The sequence below is a fragment of the Acinonyx jubatus genome, chromosome B3 (assembly GCF_027475565.1).
Source record: "Acinonyx jubatus isolate Ajub_Pintada_27869175 chromosome B3, VMU_Ajub_asm_v1.0, whole genome shotgun sequence".
Taxonomy (NCBI): Eukaryota; Metazoa; Chordata; class Mammalia; order Carnivora; family Felidae; genus Acinonyx; species Acinonyx jubatus.
In genome coordinates, this window is record NC_069386.1 from 135,734,848 (window position 1) to 135,756,366 (window position 21,519).

Below are 21,519 nucleotides of genomic sequence, written 5' to 3' on the forward strand. Positions count from 1 at the left end.
TCTTATTTGTGTTGTTAACTGAAACATCCCCACCCAGGCCTTTTCTAGTGGTCACTGACTATGGAGTCGCTCTTTGTTTTACCATTGGTTCCAACATTCATCAAGTGCGTACAGATGCCATTCCCTTTGTCAAGCACCGTCATTGCTCTTGACCAACTTGACAACTGGTCGGGCTGGCACTTTCGATCCTCACCATAGAGCACTGACTTCCTCCCACCCACGCACACTGCCTCGTTTCTTACCCTTCCTCTTAGGAGCCTGTGTCCTCAGCACTGGCTAAGCCTCATCATTTCCAGGTCTCCAAACACACCCTGATTTCCCCCTCTTCCAAGTCTGTTCTCACTGCTTCCCCAGTGGAACAGCCCCCCCTGTGCCATGCTACTTCCAGGCTACCTGCCTGCGGTGTCCTGCCTGCCTTGGCCAGCTTGGGCTCGGTATGCGGGAGGAGCTGAGCAGACGGTGCAGAGATCTCCGTGACTCTTAGAGTTTTCTGAGCCCGAGTGTTCTGTGCCCCTTTATTCGGGGTTTGGAATCATCCCCAAGCTGGGTGGGCCTGGTGCCAGGACCCTGGGGCTTAGGGCTTGGGAAGGGCTTCCTCTGCTGGAGGAGGACAGCACAGGGGCCAGGCAAGACTACCCAGTCATTAACAGGCTCTGCCAGGGAGCAGTCCTGGAGAGGTTAATGTGCTTCTCAAAGACTTTTGTGACACCCACCCCAGAGAGTGAGTATACTTCAAGTTGTGGGTACCCAAGACAGACCACTTGGTCAAGAGATGTTGCTGTATCTCAGACGTGATACACAAAGAGGCCTGCTGCACCACAAGGGCCTACACTTGTGTTCTCCTTGCCTGCCAGCTCTGGTCTTTCTTCAGTGCAGGGCCAAGGTCACGAGGGGACGTGGCACGAGGAGGGCGGTCAGTGAAGCCGTCTGTTCATTGCGGGTCTCTGTGCTATCTGATGGTTTTGTTCTGTTTGCTCATGGAAGCCTCTAGTTACATCTTGTCCCCATACCGATGGGGAGGTGTTCTTGGCCTTCACCTCGCCCCCGTGGCCATTTCAGCAGCAGCCATGGGAAATCTCTCAGCTCCTGGTTCTGCCTCTCCCACAGGTGAGCCAGACTGGGTGAAGACAGGCAACAAGGCGCATGAGCGTTAGAGCCGGGAGCAGCCGGGTCCACGTTCCTCCTCCACCACCCGCCCTGCTTGGGCCACGAAGCCCCTCAAGCCTCAGCTTCTCCATTTACGAAAAATGCAGATGACAATCTCCAGCTCACGGAGCTGTTGGAGGACATAAATGAGACAACATATGTCGAATGTCTCACTTAGCGTGGGTGCCCTGCATATATGCACCAACTGTGTCCCCACCCCATCTATAGCCACACACCTGCTCATCAGGAAGTGAGACTGAGAATATCCACTATCAGTGGAGGGACAGAGATAAACACTCTTCGCGTCAGTGTTACAAGGGCAGGACTGATGGATTGTCCTCAGGGGAGAGGGGACTAGTGTGGGGACATAACTATTGGGCATCATTTTTCCAGGACCCACTGGGTACCAGGCACTGCTTTTTACACACACTCATCTGTAACCATCCTCGCGGTAACCCAGGGGGTTGGTACTTGCAGCAGACCAAGGCTCTGGGTGGCAGGGGGGGAGGGGGTCCCATAATCCCTGTCTCCTGGTATCCACACCTTTGTGTGATCGGTCCCCTCTGTTTGGATATGGGTGGGACCTGCTCCAACCAATAGAATACGATAACAGGTGTATTCCATGTATGCGATCACTTTATACAAGACTGTAATGACCTCTTAGGACCACCCCAATCCCAGGCCAGATGGACAAACACCAGGGAAGGCAGGTAGAGTTGCCGTGAAAAAGGCTCAGAAGCTCGGAAGCTGCCCAGTGATTTCAAAGGTGGTTGCCCTACCTGCCATTTATTGCAGATCAGGAACCTGGCCAGAAATCACTTTTTGCTCTTCCCAGAGGAATGACATCATCTCAGTAAACAGTGTCCTGTGTGCTAGAAGACCCATACCTGTGGTTTTCAAAAGGAAAATGACCCTTTCGTGGTGCATTCAGACAGAGCACGGAGTGCTTACCAAATGGCCTGCCTCCAGCTTCTGTAGACTCATGACAAAGCAGATCTGATAAGTTGGTGGGGCCAGGTGGACACTTTGGACCCTGTGGCCTAGGATGGACAGGCAAGACGGATACTTGCCCTCCTTCCCCTCCTTTCTGTTACCAGAAGATTTTGATATCAGATATCCCTGGGGCACTGGTGCCTTCTCTGACAGGAGGGAGTTTGATTTGTCCTTTAGACCTTGGCCAGGTACCCCCAGGGGCAAGAGCCCACTGAGCTTGAGGGACCTCTAAACTCAAGATAAAGTCTTGGCCTGGAGTCCTACTGAAGGAGTGGTGAGAAGTCTGTGCCGGCTCAGAATCTGGGGCAGGGAGGTCTGCATGAGGTCTGGGCACAGACCCAAGCCCGGGAGGAAGGTCGGGGATAGAGCCTGCCATGAAAACTGGGGAGGGGGTGCTCAGGAAGGGGGCTGCATGCAGGGGAATCATGGGAGCGAAGTGAAGTGTTGATCTTACGGAGCCATCCAGGCCCTGGACGCAGTGCCCTGGGGTGTCTCTGTACCCAGAGAGTGGCCTCTCGCCCCTTGCGGCTCGTGACCTTGTGCCAACGGGTCCAGACTGACCCAGCTCCACCCGCCCCCACCCTTCGGCCCTGCCTCTGCCAGCCCCCAGCGGTGGGAGGCCTCCCCCAGCTCTCGGTGGGTCCGCCCCTTGCCGGCCCCCTGCGGCTCAGGCCCTGCCCCTCCCCGCAGCCCCTCCCGCTGGCCACGCCCTGTGCGGGCCCCGCCCCACTTGAGGTTGCTCTGCACCTGGGAGGCCTCACTTGTGTCTCCAGGCCCGGAGGGGATGCGCTCTCGCCATGGCCTCTGGGGCTTCTCTGGTCCTTGGGGTGCCCCCGCACCGTCTGTGGGCCCGGAGGCCTGGCATCTACGAAGACGAGAAGGGGAGGACCTGGGTGACGGTGGTCGTGCGGCTCAGTCCCTCCCAGAGAGCTCGGAGCAGGGCCTCCCCAGGCGGCACAGTGAGTTGTCAGGCATGGCTGTGGGGGTCTGGGGGAGGACTATGCACGGGTGTCAGCCCGTGGGCCTGGCACATGCAGCAATAGGGCCCGGGACAGAGGTGAGAGGAGGCAGTTCTCAATTGTCTGGAAAAAACTGGCCTGTGCTGAGCGCGAGCACAGTGATGTCTATGCCTGATGCAGACCCCCAGGAGCCCCTGTCTGGAGGGACCACTGGTCTGAGCTTAGCCGGAGGAGATGATGCAGCCCTCATTGGGAGCCCGAGGGGGAGGTAGGTCAGGGCCCAGGCCTCCCCCCGGTGCATGCTGGAAAGGCATCACAGCTTGGCTCTACAGGATGAGTAGGAGTTTTCCAGGAGGTATTGCAACCTAGAGGCAGCAGGTGAGCCAACGGCGTAAGAGAAACGTTGACTTCGGGTTCCCTATCTGCAAAAATGGGAATAATCTGCCTCCTTGGCAAGTGAGAGGCGGCTCACCAGCCGCAAGGCCTTGGGGGCATTCAACAGATAACACCTTCCAGAATCCCACCTGGGAAACTGATTCCCGAGGCGAGGGTGGAGTGGAAGACCATTTAAGGTTCAAAAGCTCCCCAGGTGGTGAAGACAATCACTCAGGTTGGAAAGCATTCCCTGTAGACGAGGGCTTTAGATTCTAGTCCCTCTTTGAGGGATACAAGAAATACTTCCGTGTAATATGGTAAAAGCTTATCTGGGTATTAAAAATGCCATGTAGGCCATCGTAAACATTTTAAACAATACAAAATTCTAGCAATCTTCAGAGAGGCTCTGCAGAAAATTTTGGGTTGGAGAACACTGAAAGTCTTTCCCACACCTATGCCAAATAAAGCATGCAAAAAAATTCTGAACAAAGTATTTTGGTGGGTTTTTTTGAAAACATAAACATGTTTTCAGTGGGAAAAGTGGATTCAAGTAACGTAGTGAAGGATGCAGTAGAGGCACCCAGAGAATGAGCATTTCCCCTTATTTAAGATAATTACTTCTTAGAAGTAGATCTCTATTTTCACATATAATCTTAGGATGGGAAGCAGCGTTCTGAGCCTGATCGAACACAAGGACCAGAAAACTTTTGGTAGAGGGTCTGATAGTAACATTGTCAGCTTTGCAGGCCATACGGAGTCTATAGCAACTGCTTGACTCTGTCCTTGTGGTGAAAAACCAGCCGGAGACAATGTGCAAAGGAATGAGCTTTTGTTTATCTACAATAAAGCTTTATGTAACAAAAGAGGTAGCGGGCCAGATTCGGCCCACAATTTGGTGATTGATACCTGATCTAAAGCCAGAATCCAAAGGCAAAGAGATTTCACCATGTAACTAAAAGCATTTCCTCTGCCAAAAGAACCCATACAAAATTAAGACAACAGACCGAGAAGAGTCATTCGCCATATGTATGACTGATACAAGGCCAGTATCCTTAACTCGTAAAGATGCTCCTCACACACAAAAAGACAAATACTCCGATAAAAAAAACTCTGTAAGGAACTTTCCATTTTGTTGCATGACAAAGGGAGCTTTGGTTATAGTTGTTGGTGATTTTCCCACTCACTTTTATACCTTTCTGTATTAGCCAAATTTCATTTTATTTTATTTTTTATGTTTACAATAAGTACGTGAATGCCGTGATGAAATATGCTATATTTTGGGGGGAAACCCATCACTCCCAGATCCTAAGGTGTACAGATACTTTATTTTTGGAAAGATTGAAAAAACTGTAGAAATGGCTGAGACAGAGGCCTAAGAATATAATCAATTGCTGATGGGTGGGGAGAGTGGCTAACTTTTCAGGGGTACAGTGGGGTGTGGTGGGATGCATCAGTGGGAGGACCGTACTTGGGGGATCCAGGAGAGAACCAGTCATCCCAGATCCAGATGACACCCCCAAGGGCCATGCCAGGTGCCATGGCTTTAGGTGTGGGATTCTGAAAATATTCACATCTGACAGGGCAGTTTGCCAGCTGGGCCCCACATCCAGGACTGTGTGTGTTAGCGTGCAGACCAACCATTGGGGGAACCCTGCCCCTGATGTGCCCTTCTGTCTGGTCCCTTCAGCATGAGCCTGAGCCCAGCGTCACAGTCCACATGTGGCAGATGCCGGTGCACCCCCAGGAGCCCATGTCCCCCAGCCAGCTGACCCTGTCCCGGCTGCCCCTCGTGTGGCAGCTGTACTCTGGAAGAAGGTACAGAGCAATGGATTCCAGGCTCTGGGAAATAGTGAGCCATGGCCAGGCAAGTGTGTGGTGGCCCCAGGAGAGGGTGATGAGTGGCCTGTGGTCACTGCATGTGTGCAAAATGAGGCAAAGGATGGAGGGACTGGACTACTGAAATCCACAAACCCATGTTTCCATCTGCTTCAGGCGGATGGACAAGCATTTCCTGGGGACTCTGACCACTGCTCCCTCTCCTGCAGATCGACTCCACAGAGGAGCTGGTCCTGACAGAGCTGCCACCAGGGAATGGCTGACCGCAGAGAGCGGCTCACAGGCTGGTATGTTGGGGTCTGTGTCTCTCGGTGTGGCATTCAGACAAAGGCAAGGCGGTCTCTCTTCTTTACAGGAAGGCAGTGCTGGTTTCCCTTCCCTCATGCTGTTCCCTGAGCTTATCTTCCACAGCTACCCCGTCACCCTCCTCCCCTGATCCCTTGGATGTGTTTTTCACTGTGGGCATGTCCCCCACCTTCACAAAGCATGAGATCCCACCAAATAATAGTCATCATGTAATCTTTGTAAGAATTCTGTGAGGTGTATGTATTGAAGTGCCACTCTCCAAAGGAGAAAACTGAGGGTTGGAAGGATTTCCCCAAGACCTGGAGCCTGGAAATAGTAGCAGTCAAGCTCACATCCAGTGAGCATGATCTCTTGGTCTGACCATGGCCCTGGGGTGTCACCAGTCTCATTGGTGGCAGTGGCCTTCAAGGACCTGCCTCCTCCCTGACACTAACCAGGATAGGGCCAGGTGCCTTGGAAGGACTGGAGCTGAGGCTTGCCCTCCTGTCCCTGGGTCCAGCTTGGGTTGGGCGCCCCATTCCTCCATGGTTCTCTGTCTCCTTCTGTCTTCTCCCAGGTCTTGCCGGCCCTATGGATCTTCAGTGAGGATCTTTTCATACCTGCCCTTCTGTTAGCACATCTAGCATGGCCTCCCCGGGGGGAAGGAGGCAGCTGGGCCCCTGCCTACTCTGCTTTTCTTGTCATCAGCTGTCCTGCTCTGCTCCACACTCAGTGACTTGCTGGATGGACCCCCATCTGTGTGCTGGGCTCAGCTCCCCCACTGGCTGTGATCCCTGGTTTCTCTTTCCCCTTTGTGCCCTCATGCCGGCCTTCCAAGTGCCCCTTCCCAGATCCCCATCAGGCCCCCTCCAGGCACTGGCCCGGTCAGACCCCCGGACTCCAGTGCAGCCCATGATTGTTACTTGCTGTCAACCCACTCCATGTCAGGCAGGGAGTGACTCAGTTTAAGAGCAGGCCTCAGAGGGAGCCAGGTCTGGACTTGGGACTCAGATGGGCATCAGTTCTGCTGGGCTGCTGGCCTGGAGTAGATGGAGTGCTGGGCAGGCTGTCCACTCCTGGTCCCAGGCAGCCTGCACCAGGGGCTGTGCGCAGGGATGGATGGATTTGGCCCATGGCTCTCCTGCTTCTTCAGTCCTTTGGCTCCTGCGTGTGATGCTGGTCTGTGAAGTTTCCTCCCCATACTGGTTAATTAAACTTCATTGCTTGTTGTCAACTTTTGTGCTGAGTCAGAGCTTAAACTGGTTTCTGGTAGAGAAGAGCAGCTTAGGCTGCACTTAAGGTTAAGGTAAATTCTAATTACCCATTTGGTGCTCTCCCCAGTAGGAGGAAGCTGTGATTGGCCCATTTCAGGAGCAGGACACTGGGGGAAGGCAGGGAGGTGAGACTCTTGGGAGGAGGGAGCTCTTGGTGAAGCAGGGAAAAGGCAGAGGAGACCCTGGAAGAAGCTGGAGAGGACCCTGGCTTTTGCAGAGGGACGACGCCCTGGGTGTCTTTGCAGGATGGTGGAAGGAACAGCCTGTGGGCAGAGCATGAGCCGCTGTCCGAAGTGCTGACCAGGGCCACGGGTAGGGGTGGGGGAAGAAGAGGGCCATGTGGCCACGGGGCAGGGTGACAACTCAGTGGTGGCAAGAAGAGGGAATCCCATCCCTCACACCAGTCATGAAGAGAAATCACCAGTGGATTAAAGTCCTAACCTTAAAAAAGGATCCGTGAAAGCATCGAAGAAAGCGCAGGAAAATACGTTCCTGATCTTGGGGCATGAGAATCGAGTAAGACACAGAAAGCCAAACACAGGTTGTTCGAGGTAAATGTTTTCTATATGACGGGAGACTGAAAGGCAAAGGTGGAGGACATTAGGGCTTTATACAAACCCCTAGAATGCAGAATGCATAGAGAACATCTAGATATCTCTAAGAAAAGGGGGAGAATGTCAGGAACTAGCAACTTACGGAAGAGGAGACGCCCAGACGCTGGAGTGGGGAAGCGTGGATTTCAGAACTCTGAGATCTGGGTCTTTGTTGCTGGTAGAACTAAAGGCTCGATGGGATCGTGTTTTGTGGGAGTGTAAACCGTTATAGCTGCTCCAGAGGTTTGGAGGACAGTTCGTAACATGGCACACGGGCCCTTACCCGGAGTGCTTGCCTACAGCAGGGTTGCTAAGCTCAGCGCTGTGGACACTTGGGGCCGGGTAATTCCTTACCACAAGGAGCCGCCCTGTGCCTTGTAAGGTGTTTGGCACCATCCTTGGTGTCCACCCGCTAGATGCCAGAGGCACCCCCCTCCCTGGCCCCTTCTAAGTTTTGACAACCAAGAGTGTCTCCGGTGATTGCTGCGTGTCCCCTGGGGGGAACTAGCGCCCCAGTTGAGAACCACTGGCCAAGAAAATCACTTGCACGTGTGCACAAGAGGGAAGGAGAGGAAGCATCACGGTAACAGCTGGGGTCCACCATGGAGGAGTGATTGAGTAAAACGAGATCCCGTGAGCAGAGGCTGGGCTGGGCCCCTTCCAGTTAAAGGCTTCTGTGATGGGAGAAACAGGCTCTCTGGAAAACTCTCAGAATGCCCTCCCCTCCCACTGGCCTGAGACAGAGGTATGTGGGGTGGAGGGGGTGTTGTGCAGCCTGTATCCTAGTTACAAGCCAGGGGTGTTGTGCAGCCTGTATCCTAGTTACAATCATCGTTATGATTCCATAACGATGCATAGAGCAAGAGTTAGGAAGCCATCCTTTTAGTTCAATGGGAAGCTTACAAAGCCAGGGATGGCAGAAGGAGGCATGCCAGGGCGAGGGAGGGGTGGGGGGGAGCTCTACTGGACACCCAGTGAGCATGTGGTCCTGGGGAGGAAACTCAGCCCCGCTTCGTCTCCCTTCATACATGGCAGGCGTGAGGGCAAGGGTAACGATCAAGAAATACACCTCTTGGGTGCCAAGCAGGCTGGTTTTGGGCGCCAGCTATTTACAGATGTCCGGCACCTGGAAAGGCTCCCAGGGTGGGGGAAGGAAGCCTCCAGTCCTGAGGGTAGCTGGACTGGGGTGCAGCCTCTTTATGGAGAAACGGGGCTCCAGTCCCTGCTCTCCCCCCCCCCCCCCCGCAATAAGTCTCCAGCGTCAGGTTTGGACAGCTTTGCTTCTCCTGTCCCAGGGAGTCCTTGTCCTATGGCATTGGGAGGGTCCCCAGGCTCAGCCTGCTCCCTGGGGATGCACTCCCCTTTACCTGCCTGTGGTCTGCATACCTTTATGGCCTCCCCTGCAGCATTATCACGCATGTTCTGTGCCCGTGACGGCTTCATCTGGGCTCCCACTGCTTCTGTGCAGAGTGTCTCCTGTGACCCCCATGAAGCTTCCGTCTGGGTGGTCTGTCGTCCGCGCCTGCTGTGGGGTCAGCTTGCCCTGGCACCACGTGGGGTATGGTAGTGACTCCAAGAGGATATGCTCCTAGACTCCTCACCCCACCCTCACCGTTTTGTGCCTTCTGCTTTGGCCCCAGGGGCTCCCCCTGGCTCCTCCTACCTTTAAGTTTCCCCCACTTGTGATTTTCCTTCTCTCCGTGCTCAGGAAGGGGAAGTGGGCCAGCTTGATTTTTCTCCTCCCTCCCTGTGTAACCCCCTTTCCTTCCCAGCCCAACAAAAAAGCAGCAGGCTCTCCTTTGACCTCCCCTGGGTCTTTGACTCAGTTGTTGATATGCTTAAGGACAAGAAGAGAAATCTGGAGATCCTCCTACAAGACGGCCGCCTGTCTGGTCAGGGTGCCGTCCTGCGGAGCCTAGGTGCAAATGTCAAAAGTCTTCAGTTGCTCCCTGTTGTCCTGGAGCAAAGACTAAGTCTGCCCTTTCTTCTAGGAGGTGGATGTCTAAGGCCATCTGAGACAGAAGCTTGGTACGGGAGGGAGCAAAGAGAAAAGCACATCAAAATGTTTAAAATCACTCCCGGCACATATTCAGGATGGCCATACTGCGCTGACGCATGCGAGCCAGAAGCCATCATGTGGCCGCCTACGTTCTCTGTGTGTTTTCTAAATGCTTGCTCCACGCGTTCATGAGTGGGGTGTGCGTGTGTGGTGTGGCCTCCTTAAAGTCTGGTCCCAAAACGTCATGACAGTTGGCTTCAGGGCAGGGTGAGAAAACTTGGCCCGGCCCCACCTACAAGGAGCTGAAGACTTAAAAAAACTAGTTACGAGGGACTGTGTTAAAGATTTTAATGTACAAACGAAAGGTTGTCCAGGAACATGAGGAAAATTTATCTTTTTTTAAAGAATTATGGGCAACATACAGGTGGTTTAATTACTTTGCATGGGCACCTCGGGGCCACCCTGTATGTCGGAATCACTGGCCACAATCAGCACCATGAAGGACGTGCCATGAGTGTCCTTCCACTCGGCCAAAACCAGGGGCCGTGTTGGAAACTCTGCACTCCCCATGTGGCCTGGGCACTGACCAACGGCAACAGATGCTGGTCACACGTCCCTGGATGTCTGCATCCTGGATGAGCCCAGCCCTGGCTCTTTCCGGGCCGTGTCACCCACTGGACATCTTCCTCCATGGGAACCATTAAAGACTTCACGTTCTGAGTCTCCTCTCTGTGATAGCTCTGCCCGAGCCTTGTCACTCATTGGTGCAGTTGTTTGTTCTCAAGTATGGGAGCTTCCGGAGGGCCTTTGGCCAGGTCCTACACACATTTATGGAACCTCAGCTTTGTGCCAGACCCTGTGCCGAGTGTTAGGGAAAGAGAAGTGAGTAGGAGTCGGTCCCTGCCTTCACGGGGCTCAGTTTCGCCACAGAGCCAAGGACTGTGCATCAGCACTGAATGCAACTGAGGCCAAAGTGAGGCAAGAGAAAGAGGGGGTGGTTGTCATGCTGCTGGGTGATCCAGGGAGGCTTCCTGGAGGAAGAATCAGGGTAGAAGAATCCTCACCTTTACATGACACTGCCATCTACACAGCACTTTCCATTACAGATTATAAATGAAACACACAGTCTGATTTCCAACTTTGATCCTGAAAGCAAGCCTAGGAGAAAGGCAGGTCTGTTGCCCCAGCAATGTGCCCTGGTCTGTCATCAGAAGTGGCAAAGCCGGGGCCAGAGCCTGAGTCCCCTGAGTCCCCATCCCCGCTCTCCTCCTCTGCGCAGCCAAGCAGTGGCTGCGAGGATGGAGAGAAATGAACACACACGAGCGACTGAGGAGAGAGAACAGATCGAACTTGGTGATGGGCAGACGTTGGAAGTAGCAAGAGGTGGAGTCAAGGATATGCCCTCGGAGTCTCATTTGGCCCACTGGTCCTGAGTTGGGAACATGTGAGCAGCAGAGATCTAGGGTAAATAAAGTGACATGTTCGATTTTGGGTGTTGAGTTGCAGATGCATGTGGGACAGCATCCTGTGAGTGGAGGTGTTGTGTGGGTCTGGAGAAAGATCTGGGCCCAATCAGCCACTCTTAGGAATTCTGCTTAGAGCGTGGAGTATTATACTTCTTTTGTTTTTAATGTTTATTTATTTTTGAGACAGAGAGCATGAGCGGAGGAGAGGAGAAGAGAGAGACAGAGACAGAAACCGAAGCAGGCTCCAGGCTCTGAGCTGTCAGCACTGAGCCCGACACAGGGCTCGAACTCACGAGCTGTGAGATCATGACCTGAGCTGAGCCACCCAGGCACCCCTTACGCTTCTAAAGTATGACAAGATGAAAATCGTAATAGTGTTTGCTTCCAGATATTGGGAAGAGGAATGAGAAGGCAGGGTAGAGTAAGTACATGGGGGTCTTCATGGAAAGGGCTTCAGGAAAGGCCAAGTAACAGAGTTAGGAACTTATTACATAAAGGGGAAAAGTAGCTCCCAGAAAAACTAACACTCATTAAACCAATGAAAACCGGTGGTGGTGGGCGAGAGCGGGCCGTGGGAGGGAACACAAATACACTACATCATCGTTCAAGGTGGAGGGCTGAGAGGCTGGTGAATAACAAACCGAGCTACTTATTACATAAACCTCCAAACGTACCGTACAGACTTTCCAAATCATCGTAAGGAAAACATTTACCACCCGAATATATCTGAACCGATAAGACAATTCAAGAAGGCAAGTGGTTATGTATTTAACACACAAAACCTGTTTTCTTGTACGCAGGTATGAGTCAGAAAAAAATAATGGTCACATTGAAAACACCTATATGGGGACACCTGGGTGGCTCACTCGGTTACAGTGTCCGACTTCGGCTCAGGTCATGATCTCACAGTTCGTGGGTTCGAGCCCCACGTGGGGCTCTTTGCTGACAGCTCAGAGCCTGGAGCCTGCTTTGGATTTTGTGTCTCCCTCTCTCTCTCTGCCCATGTTCTCTGCTCACGTTCTAAATAAATAAATAAATAAATAAATAAATAAATAAATAAACAAACAAACAAAAAAAAAACAAGCATGTAGAGGAAATTTGGCAAAGGACTTATTTTCTGAATATATAAAGATCCCGTGTAATGGTTTCTTCTTCGCTGATCCCTCACCAGCTTAGATTCCATGTTGCAAATGCTCCTCCGCCAATCAGGACTCCTCTCCCCCGTTCTGAATGATCTGCCAGGTAAAATGCCAAAGTCGGTTGAGCCCAGGTCGCCTTCTTACTTTCTAAGCCCAACAGAAAACTACGGCTAGACCAAATCATGTTCATACAATGGGCCGATAGTTGTTTCAACTTCCAGTTCCTGACTGCAAACCTCAGAAGGCCAGAGACCTACTGGGCAATTCTGTGAAGCTTCTCTGGTACATCTGTTTTCACCGGGTCTGGGATGGATTGTTTATTTATTTTTTGAATTTATTTATTTTGAGAGAGCATGAGCAGGGGAGGGGCAGAGACAGAGAGAGAAGGGGGAGAGAGAATCCCAAGCAGGCTCCGCACTGTCAGGGCAGAGCCCAACACGGAGCTCAAAACCCACAAACCGTGAGGTCATGACCTGAGCCGAAACCAAGAGTCGGATGCTTAACCGACCGAGCCACCCAGGCTCTCCAAGGTGGATTGTTGCAAGTCAGCAATCTCCATCAGAGAGGATAGAAACAGTCTGCCTTTACTGGGAAGGGAAGCAGCACACATTCATTGTCTTGCCCCAGGGTATATGAACCCTTCCGGACCTTGAGCCTTGGCGTTTCATGGGGCATGATGCTGGGTCCACCATTTCGAAGACTTCATGCTATTTACCTTATGAGCCTGACTGATGACCTGATTGACCTTCAAAAGCCAGGGAAACCTATCAAGTGCTTCCTCTCCTTAGTGGCAGGAGATGAGGGCCAAGGGGAGGCAGGAGGTGCGACCCCTCCTGTACTTAGGCTGCCGCTTACATCCCTCACCCGCCAGCAAAAACTAAAATTGTATGACACAGCTCATCAGATATTGATAAATATAAGTGCTATATTGAAAACAAAACCTATAAAGTGATACACTCAAAACTAAAAAATACTCCTGTGACGGGCTCCAGGTTTGGGGTGTGCTCAAAGGGCTTTGATTTATAATGTTTTATTTTCTTAGGAGGAAAATGTACTTACAGCTCACTTGTGCAGTTAAAGTTGGTATTGATGAGCTGAAAGATAAACACGCCCCACCAAAAAGCAAGTAATTACAGGGGCGCCTGGGGGGCTCAGTTGGTTGAGCGACTGACTTCGGCTCAGGTCATGATCTCGCAGTTCATGAGTCTGAGCCCCGCATCGGGCTCTGTGCTGACAGCTCAGAGCCTGGAGCCTGCTTTGGATTCTGGGTCTCCCTCTCTCTGCCCCTTCCCTGCTCATGCCTCTGTGTCTTTTTTTTCTCAAAAGTAAGTAAACATTTAAAAAAATTGAATGGGAATGCAAGCTGGTACAGCCACTCTGGAAAACAGTATGAAGGTTCCTCAAAAAACTGAAAATAGAACTACCCTACGACCCAGCAATGGCACTACGAGGCATTTATCCACCGGACACAGGTGTGCTGTTTTGAAGGGACACATGCACCCCCATGTTTATAGCAGTGCCATCAACAATAGCCAAAGTATGGAAAGAGCCCAAATGTCCATCGATGGATGAATGGACAAGGATGTGGTATATACATATATATTTATATATGTACACACACACACACACACACACACACACACACACACACACACACAATGGAATATTACTTGGCAATCAAAAAGAATGAAATCGTGCCATTTGCAACTAAGTGGATGGAACTGGAGGGTGTTATGCTAAGTGAAATTAGAGAAAGACAAATATCACATGACTTCACTCATATGAGGACTTTAAGAGACAAAACAGATGAACATAAGGGAAGGGAAACAAAAATAATATGAAAACAGGGAGGGGGACAAGACAGAAGAGACTGAAATATGGAGAACAAACAGAGGGTTACTAAAGGGGGTGTGGGAGGGGGGATGGGCTAAATGGGTAAGGGGCACTAAGGAATCTACTCCTGAAATCATTGTTGCACTAGATGCTAACTAATTTGGATGTAAATTATAAAAAATAAATGTAATTCAAAAAAATAAATAAAAATAAAAAATTGAGAAAAAAAAACAAGTAATTACAAATGGTTCTCTCCCCACTTACCTAAATACCTTCACTGCCGGTAACTTATTTACCATCTAAAACAGCGGCTAGCAAACTACAGCCCATAGGCCAAATCTGACCAGTCACCTGTTTTTATAAATAAAGTTTTGTTAGAAGAGAGCCATGCTCATCATTTATGCATTATGTGGGGATGCCTTCCATACAATGGCCAAGTAGCCACAACAGAGACTTTTATGGCTCATAAAGCCAAGATATTTACTGTTTGGCCCTTGACAGGAAAAGTTTGCTGACCTCTGGCTCCTTAACTTAATTGGTTTCCCTGGTACCTTCTTATGACTCTGGGTTCAGCTGGAGTGTCCCCTCTTCCGCAGCCGGACCTTCCTGTGTTCCTGATCCCTGCCTTCCATTTACCCCATCATGGTGCTTCCTTCTGTGCTGGAAAGTGCGCCCCAGAGAGCTCCGTATTTGTGCACTTTGCTCAGGGCCAAAGACTGCATTAAACATATGAATACTGGAGGCCAGAAATAGGGCCAATTCTGGGAACATCTGAGCCACACCACATACTCACCTTGGACAGCTAACTGTCTCTGAGGCTGTTTCTTCACCAGGAAACTGGCGGCAATGAAATTACTTCTTTAAAATGCTAAAAGAGAATCTATATTAATTACATACCACAGTAATTCGTACATTGTCGTTTCGTTTTAGCCTAACTCCCTTTCTTGACGGAGGAGGTGACTAAAGTGCGGAAAAGGGCTGATAGGACTCGTTCCTACAGCAGATCAGTCAGTGGTTGGAACTAAAATGCAGCCTCCAGACTCCACTGCTTCCCACACCTTCACCTGGCCGGGCCAACCAGTGGGCGGATTACCTGGAGCCTCTCTGAACCGAAGGAGTTGAGTTCATTTGAAAACTAAAAACTGGGGCACCTGGGTGGCTCAGTCAGCTAAGCGCAGAGTTCGGCTCAGGTCATGATCTCGCGGTCCCTGAGTTCGAGTCCCATGTCGGGCTCTGTGCTGACAGCTCAGAGCCCGGAGCCTGCTTCGGATTCTGTGTCTCCCTCTCTCTGCTCCTTCCCCACTTGTGCTCTGTCCGTCTCTGTCTCTCAAAAAAAAAAAAAACATTAAAAGAATTTTTAAAAACTGGGATTAATGAATGAAATTCAGGGTATGGTATTTACAAATCTGTCTTTAAGAAAAGGATTATGCAGAAATGTGAGAATAAAAATGCATAATATATAAGTTTCATTCTTTTCTTTATATATGCAAATACCTTTGTTTTAAGTAGCTACAAAGCTAATAATACAGTGTTATTTCAAGTTTACCTTCTCCTTCTGTGGCATTAACACCTGGATAAATTCATTTTAGGCAGCCTGGAGGAAACAGGGCTGAGGGTACTTGCCACCCTGTTAAACAGTCTCCAAGGAAAGCAGAAATGTTTGGGAAAAGGCAGTTGTAACACAGAGCAAAAATCGACCTGATTATGTGTAGTAGTTTTAAAGGCGAGCCCTTCAATCTGCCAATTGTGTGATTTTTTTTTTTTTTTTTTACAGATCAAATTGGATCATTCTTGCAACATTTTTTCATCTCTAGCTACAAACCAATAGTCATTCGTTCCCTCCTGTTTAAATTGTATTAAACTCAAAATCAAGGAACAGGCACTGGGTTTGTCCCTCAATGCTTATGACTTTTTTACAAAGTAAAACAATCTTAGAAATGGATTAAAGATGCTTCAATCAACCTTAAAGCAACCTTAACGATGCTGTTAATGATCCTTTTCACAAAATACAGAAAATGTCATAAAGAAGGAATACTGATTTTTATCGAACCTACTTGACGGTAGACTTCACATTGATTTGATCTTAACATTACGTGATAGGTTTCAACGCACCTATCTTATTATAGGTGTGGAAACGGTGCCTCTGAGAGGTCAAACACTTCACTGGGGGTCTGAGTAAGGAGGTTGACTGGCATTCCATCTAAGTGTGCTTGTCTTCCTAGAGTGCACAATAATAGCACCGTGACCAAGAGCGTGGCCCAGGGCCAGGAGCCCGCTTTACTCCAAGCCTGCTACTTACCAACTCTGTTAACTTTGAGCAAAGTGGGTAATCAAAGATCCTATTTTCATGTGCATAAAAGAGGCATCATTAGAACCATACCTCCCTGAGGGGGAGGTTCTTAGAATGGCACTTTCTTAGCCCCGTGGGCCTGCTCTCAATCCTGGGCCTGGCTCAGTCCCCTCTCCTGGCCTCTGCCCACCAGGAGCACCCAAGGACTCCCTGCAGTGGACCACCTCCCACATGATTTCCAGTAAGTGTTCCTCCATGGGTTCTGTCCGTGCAAACTCTCCCGCCCTTCTTCCTTCTCAGCTCAAACACTCTGAGTAGGTACACTAGCAAGAAAGGAGACAGAAAGAGAAAGAAAATAAAGCACCCATAATTGGCCACAGCAGCCCTGGCTCCTAGGAGAGAGAGACATAGTTTCTTTTTGGGATTGTCTTTTATTTACCAGAACACAGTGATGGGGCATTGAATCACTGATGAGCTAGCCCCTAGGCAAACAGAACGAGTTGTTCTGCACACTAAAGTAAGAATGTTAGCTTTTCAAGGATTAGCTATAGAAGGAAGGGTCTGGGAGGGAGGGAGGGAGGAGCCCAAAAAGAAGTGTTGGGCTTAATGGGGGAGGGGAGGGGAGGGGAGGGGTGATAATGTAGCAGTGGCTAAGAGAGTTTTGCAAAACGAGGGTCTAATATCCCACTGTAAGGTATCGTCTGAATGTTAACCCACAAACCTCCCCAAACCCTCAAACTTAACTCCAAACAAGCCCCCAAAGTCTGTCACCTACAGTGGTGAAGGAATCCGAGCGGTGCCCAGTGTGGGATGGAATGATGTGTCTGGAACAAGAATGAGACGCCTGGCGGAGCATCCAGAAGCCAGACGAAATCAGCGGATGCTGGCGCTCTGAAGTAAGGGGTGATGATGGGGAGGAGTGTGAGGCCCTACTGGAGTGACAGTGAAGGGTGACATGGAGGTGGCAGAGTCAGGCTAAGTTAAATCTTTTTTTTTTTTTTTTTAACTATAGAAAACGGGTCTGTTGATGTTTTGTGAGTCACAAGGAACAAACTCTATGGTCTACAGAATCATACAATTGTGTTGACAGTAGTTCAGCAGGATAATAGGGGGCTTTGACCTAGCATGACAGGTGGTCCTGGAGGTGGCCTAATCTTGACCTCTTAAGTATGCCATTTTATGTTGGAGGAGCCAAGCATCTCCAAGTGCACGCCCTCCTGCCCCGCTGAGATCTTAACCATATCACAAGTAATGTTAATTTACGTCACAGTGTGTAGAGTGGACAAAGCTTGGTCTTGGGGGTAAAAGCAGATGTGTATTCAATGAAAGGGTGGACCTACACCGGCCAACTCCATCTTGTTCTGTGTCCTCCACCTTGACCACACCTCCTCCCTTTGTGTAACTTCCCGCTCACCCGTTCAAACTTCCCGATCAAAACACGCCCAGCGACCTGCGTAACAGGACTCCGACCCTTCCCCAGCCAATCGGCTGAGGCCACAGCCATTACCTCACCAACTGCCCCTAGACCCCTATAAAACCTTTGTGCTTTTGAAACTCGCTTCCTCCCTCCGGTATCTCACTGCTGCGTCGGTGCAGGTAGGGGATTGAGCTCGAGCTAGCTCGAATAAAGGCTCTTTGCTTTTGCATTGGACTCGGCTCCCTGGTGGTCTTTGGGGATCACGAATTCTGGGCATAACATTTGGGGGCTCGTCCGGGATCCCCAAGACCCCCAAGGGACCCCCAACCCAGAGAGCCTGACTGGCCACGGTTAGTGTCTGTGTGTTCCATCTTTTCTGTGTGAGCTCATTTCTGAAATTCTGATAGTGCCTGACACTGTCTAAGTGGACGCACTGGAGGACCACGGGCCAGGAGTTTCGGAAGACGTTCCGATCCTCCCTTTTGGAGGGATGTGGAATCCCCTCATAGGTTTTGGAGGGACGTGGAATCCCCTCATCGGTTTTGGAGGGACGTGGAATCCCCTCAAAGGTCTGAGACGAGGCGGGTCGCTCCCGCCGGTCGGCGTGAGGCCGTCGTCTAGCTTTCAGTTTTGGAGGGACATGGAATCCCCTCATCGGTTTTGGAGGGACGTGGAAGCCCCTCAAAGGTCTGAGCTAGCTTTCAGTTTTGCTTCCATGGAGTTGGAAGACTGTTTCTAAGGGCCCTCTGTTTGTCTGTTTCTCTGTTTTGTTCTGTGGACTTACTGGACGGATGTTATGGGACAGACTCAGACTACCCCTCTACCCACCCTCTTGCCTTAGGCCCTTCCTAGCCCCACTCCCTCCGGAGCCAAAACCCATTCTTGCTTTGCAGGGGACAAAGAAGAAGGAAAACAAGAAAAGTCCTACTCCGCCTTCAGCACCCCTCTACCCTGTCCTACAAGGGGGGACTGAAGAAGAATTAATTTTTCCTCCCCCACATAACCCCCCTAGGATGCCGGAAGAACACCATCCTCCCCCTCCAGCGGGGGGCAGACGCCGTTCCGAGAGCGGGAGGCGGAAACGCTCCAGTGGGAAGCCCGCCCTTTACCAGACAAAGGGCTCAGAGGGAGCAATCCGCCTCCGCCGCCGACTCCACTGTTCTGCCCCTGCGAGCCACCGGACCCCCAGAGGCGGAGGGGAATCAGCCCCATCACTATTGGCCTTTCGCCACTAGTGACCTCTACAATTGGAAAGCTCAGAATCCTAAGTTTTCCGAGAAACTGGCAGGGCTTATTATTAGACTCTGTTCTTTTTACCCATCAGCCCACGTGGGACGATTGCCAGCAGCTTATGCAGGTCCTGTTCACGACTGAAGAAAGAGAAAGAATCCTCAATGGGGCCCGAAAACTAGTTCGGGCACAGATGGGAATCCCACCACCAACCAGGCTCAGATAGATGCCTCCTTCCCCTTAACTCGGCCCCAGTGGGATTTCAACATGGCAGAAGGTAAGGAGAGGCTCCGGGTCTACTGCCAGACTCTAATGGGGGGTCTCCGAATGGCTGCTAGAAAGCCAACCAATTTGGCCAAGGTAGGAAATGTACAACAGGGAAAAGATGAATCTCCGGCTGCCTTTTTAGAACGGATCATGGAGGCATTCCATACCTATACCCCCATGGATCCAGAGGCTCCGGAAAGCAAGGCACCTGTTATCATGGCCTTTGTAAACCAATCGGCCATAGACATTAGGAGAAAATTACAGAAAATAGATAGACTAGGAGAAAAAAGTCTGCAGGACTTACTGGTGGTAGCCGGAAAGGTATATAATAACCGGGAGCCTCCTGAGGACAAGCAGGCTCGCGCCATGGCGGCTGCCAGCAGTAAGCAGACTTGAGACCTGGCCAGAATACTACTAGCTACCACTGCTGACTTCCCCGAGGAACGAGACCGCCGTCTCCGGCAGCTGGCAGACGACGCAAGAAAAGGTAAAGGAACCACCAAGGGGGGGAAGCAGAGGCTGCAGAAGGATCAGTGCGCATACTGCACGGAGATAGGGCATTGGGCCCGAGATTGTCCAAAAAGGGCCGGTGGGAAGGGAAGCAAGACTGATCGAGTAAAAGTCCTAGAGCTAGATGAACTAAGTGATTAGGGGAGTCGGGGTTCGGACCCTCTCCCCGAACCCAGGGTAACTCTTAAAGTGGAGGGGACCCCTGTTGACTTCCTCGTCGACACTGGAGCACAACATTCAGTCCTACGCACCCCACAAGGAAAACTAGCCAGCAAGAAGTCCTGGGTCCAAGGGGCAACTGGTATGAGCCAGTATTCATGGACTACCCGAAGAACAGTAGATTTGGGAACGGGCCGGGTATCCCACTCCTTTATGGTAATACCAGAATGCCCCTACCCGCTGTTAGGACGGGACTTACTGACCAAGATTGGAGCTCAGATAACTTTCAGACAAGAGGGGCCTCAGGTCACCAGTGGCAACGGCCACCCCATCCGGGTCCTGACCATGAAACTGGAGGATGAATACCGCCTCCACCAGGAGGCGCTCCCGAGAGAAGATAATATAGACAGATGGCTACAAGAATTCCCCTCGGTTTGGGCAGAGACAGGGGGGATAGGACTAGCCACTCACAGGACCCCGGTCCTGGTAGAGCTGAAGCCAGGAGAAAGTCCGGTAAGGATCAAACAATACCCCATGTCTCAGGAGGCCCAGAAGGGGATCCAGCCACACATCTGGAGACTACGAAGCCTAGGGGTACTAGTTCCTTGCCAGTCTCCCTGGAACACCCGCCTACTGCCAGTCAAAAGCCTCACACAAATGACTACCGACCGGTACAAGACCTCCAGGAAGTAAATAAGAGGGTCCCGGACATACACCCAACCGTTCCCAACACATATACTCTCTTGAGCTCCTTGGCGCCCTCCAGGGTCTGGTATACTGTACTAGATTTAAAAGACGCCTTCTTCAGTCTGCCGCTGGCACCCCAGAGCCAACCCCTGTTCGCCTTCGAGTGGCATGATCCGGAGGAGGGCTACAGTGGGCAACTCACCTGGACACGGCTACCTCAGGGATTCAAAAATTCGCCCACCATCTTCGACGAGGCACTACACGAGGACCTGGGTGAGTACAGGAGGGAGCACCCTGGCCTCACCCTCCTGCAGTACGTAGATGACATCCTGATTGCTGCCGACACGGCCAAAGACTGTGAGCGAGGGACCCAGGACTGCTGGCTACCCTGGGGGCCTTAGGGTACCGGGCATCCGTGAAGAAGGCTCAGATATGCAGGGAGAGGGATAGATCCTGGAGGGCAGACAGCGGCGGTTATCAGATGCCAGAAAAGAAACTGTCCTAAAGATCCCTACTCCCACCTCCCAAAGAGAAGTAAGGGAATTCCTAGGATCAGTCGGCTACTGCCGCCTCTGGGTTCCAGGTTTTGCTGAGATCACCAGCCCCCTATATGAAGCTACCAAAGAGGGGAAAACATTTAAATGGGCTGAAAAAGAATCAGTTACAAAAGGCCCTCCTAAGTGCCCCAGCCCTGGGCCTACCAGACATTACAAAGCCCTTCCACCTCTTTGTAGACAAACATAAGGGAATAGCAAAAGGGGTTCTAACTCAAGCCTTAGGCCCCTGGAACCGCCCAGTGGCTTAAGGACGGACTATAAAAAATAAGCAGGAGATACTTAACCTGCTTACGGCCTTATGGCTTCCTGCCAAGCTAGCCATTATCCACTGCCAAGGGCACCAAAAAGCTGATAACCCAGTAGCTAGAGGTAATCAAAAAGCTGACCAGGCAGCCAAGGCAGTAGCCCTTACTTCAGTCCCCACCATGACCATACAACTACCAGACCCGGAGACCCGGTTTTACCAGCCCAGCCCAAATACTCCCAGGAGGAGTTACAGTGGAT

At 51.1% G+C, this 21,519-nt stretch overlaps 1 protein-coding gene across 1 annotated transcript; it reads left to right on the forward strand.

Annotated features, from left to right (window-relative positions):
* Positions 1 to 479: 479 nt before the first annotated feature.
* On the forward strand, positions 480 to 5,572 carry TCL1B (TCL1 family AKT coactivator B). The gene is made up of 4 exons (XM_053224907.1): positions 480 to 721; positions 1,108 to 3,098; positions 5,161 to 5,337; positions 5,519 to 5,572. Exons 2-4 carry the CDS (start codon positions 2,937 to 2,939, stop codon positions 5,570 to 5,572), a joined length of 393 nt encoding a protein of 130 aa, XP_053080882.1. The 5' UTR covers positions 480 to 721; positions 1,108 to 2,936.
* Positions 5,573 to 21,519: the final 15,947 nt, after the last annotated feature.

Coding starts and splice junctions, on each gene's coding strand:
- TCL1B (XM_053224907.1), top strand. CDS start 2,937: ATGGCCTCTGGGGCTTCTCTGGTCCTTGGGGTGCCCCCGCACCGTCTG. Junction 3,099..5,160: donor GGGCCTCCCCAGGCGGCACA/GTGAGTTGTCAG, acceptor TGGTCCCTTCAG/CATGAGCCTGAGCCCAGCGT. Junction 5,338..5,518: donor AAATAGTGAGCCATGGCCAG/GCAAGTGTGTGG, acceptor CCTCTCCTGCAG/ATCGACTCCACAGAGGAGCT.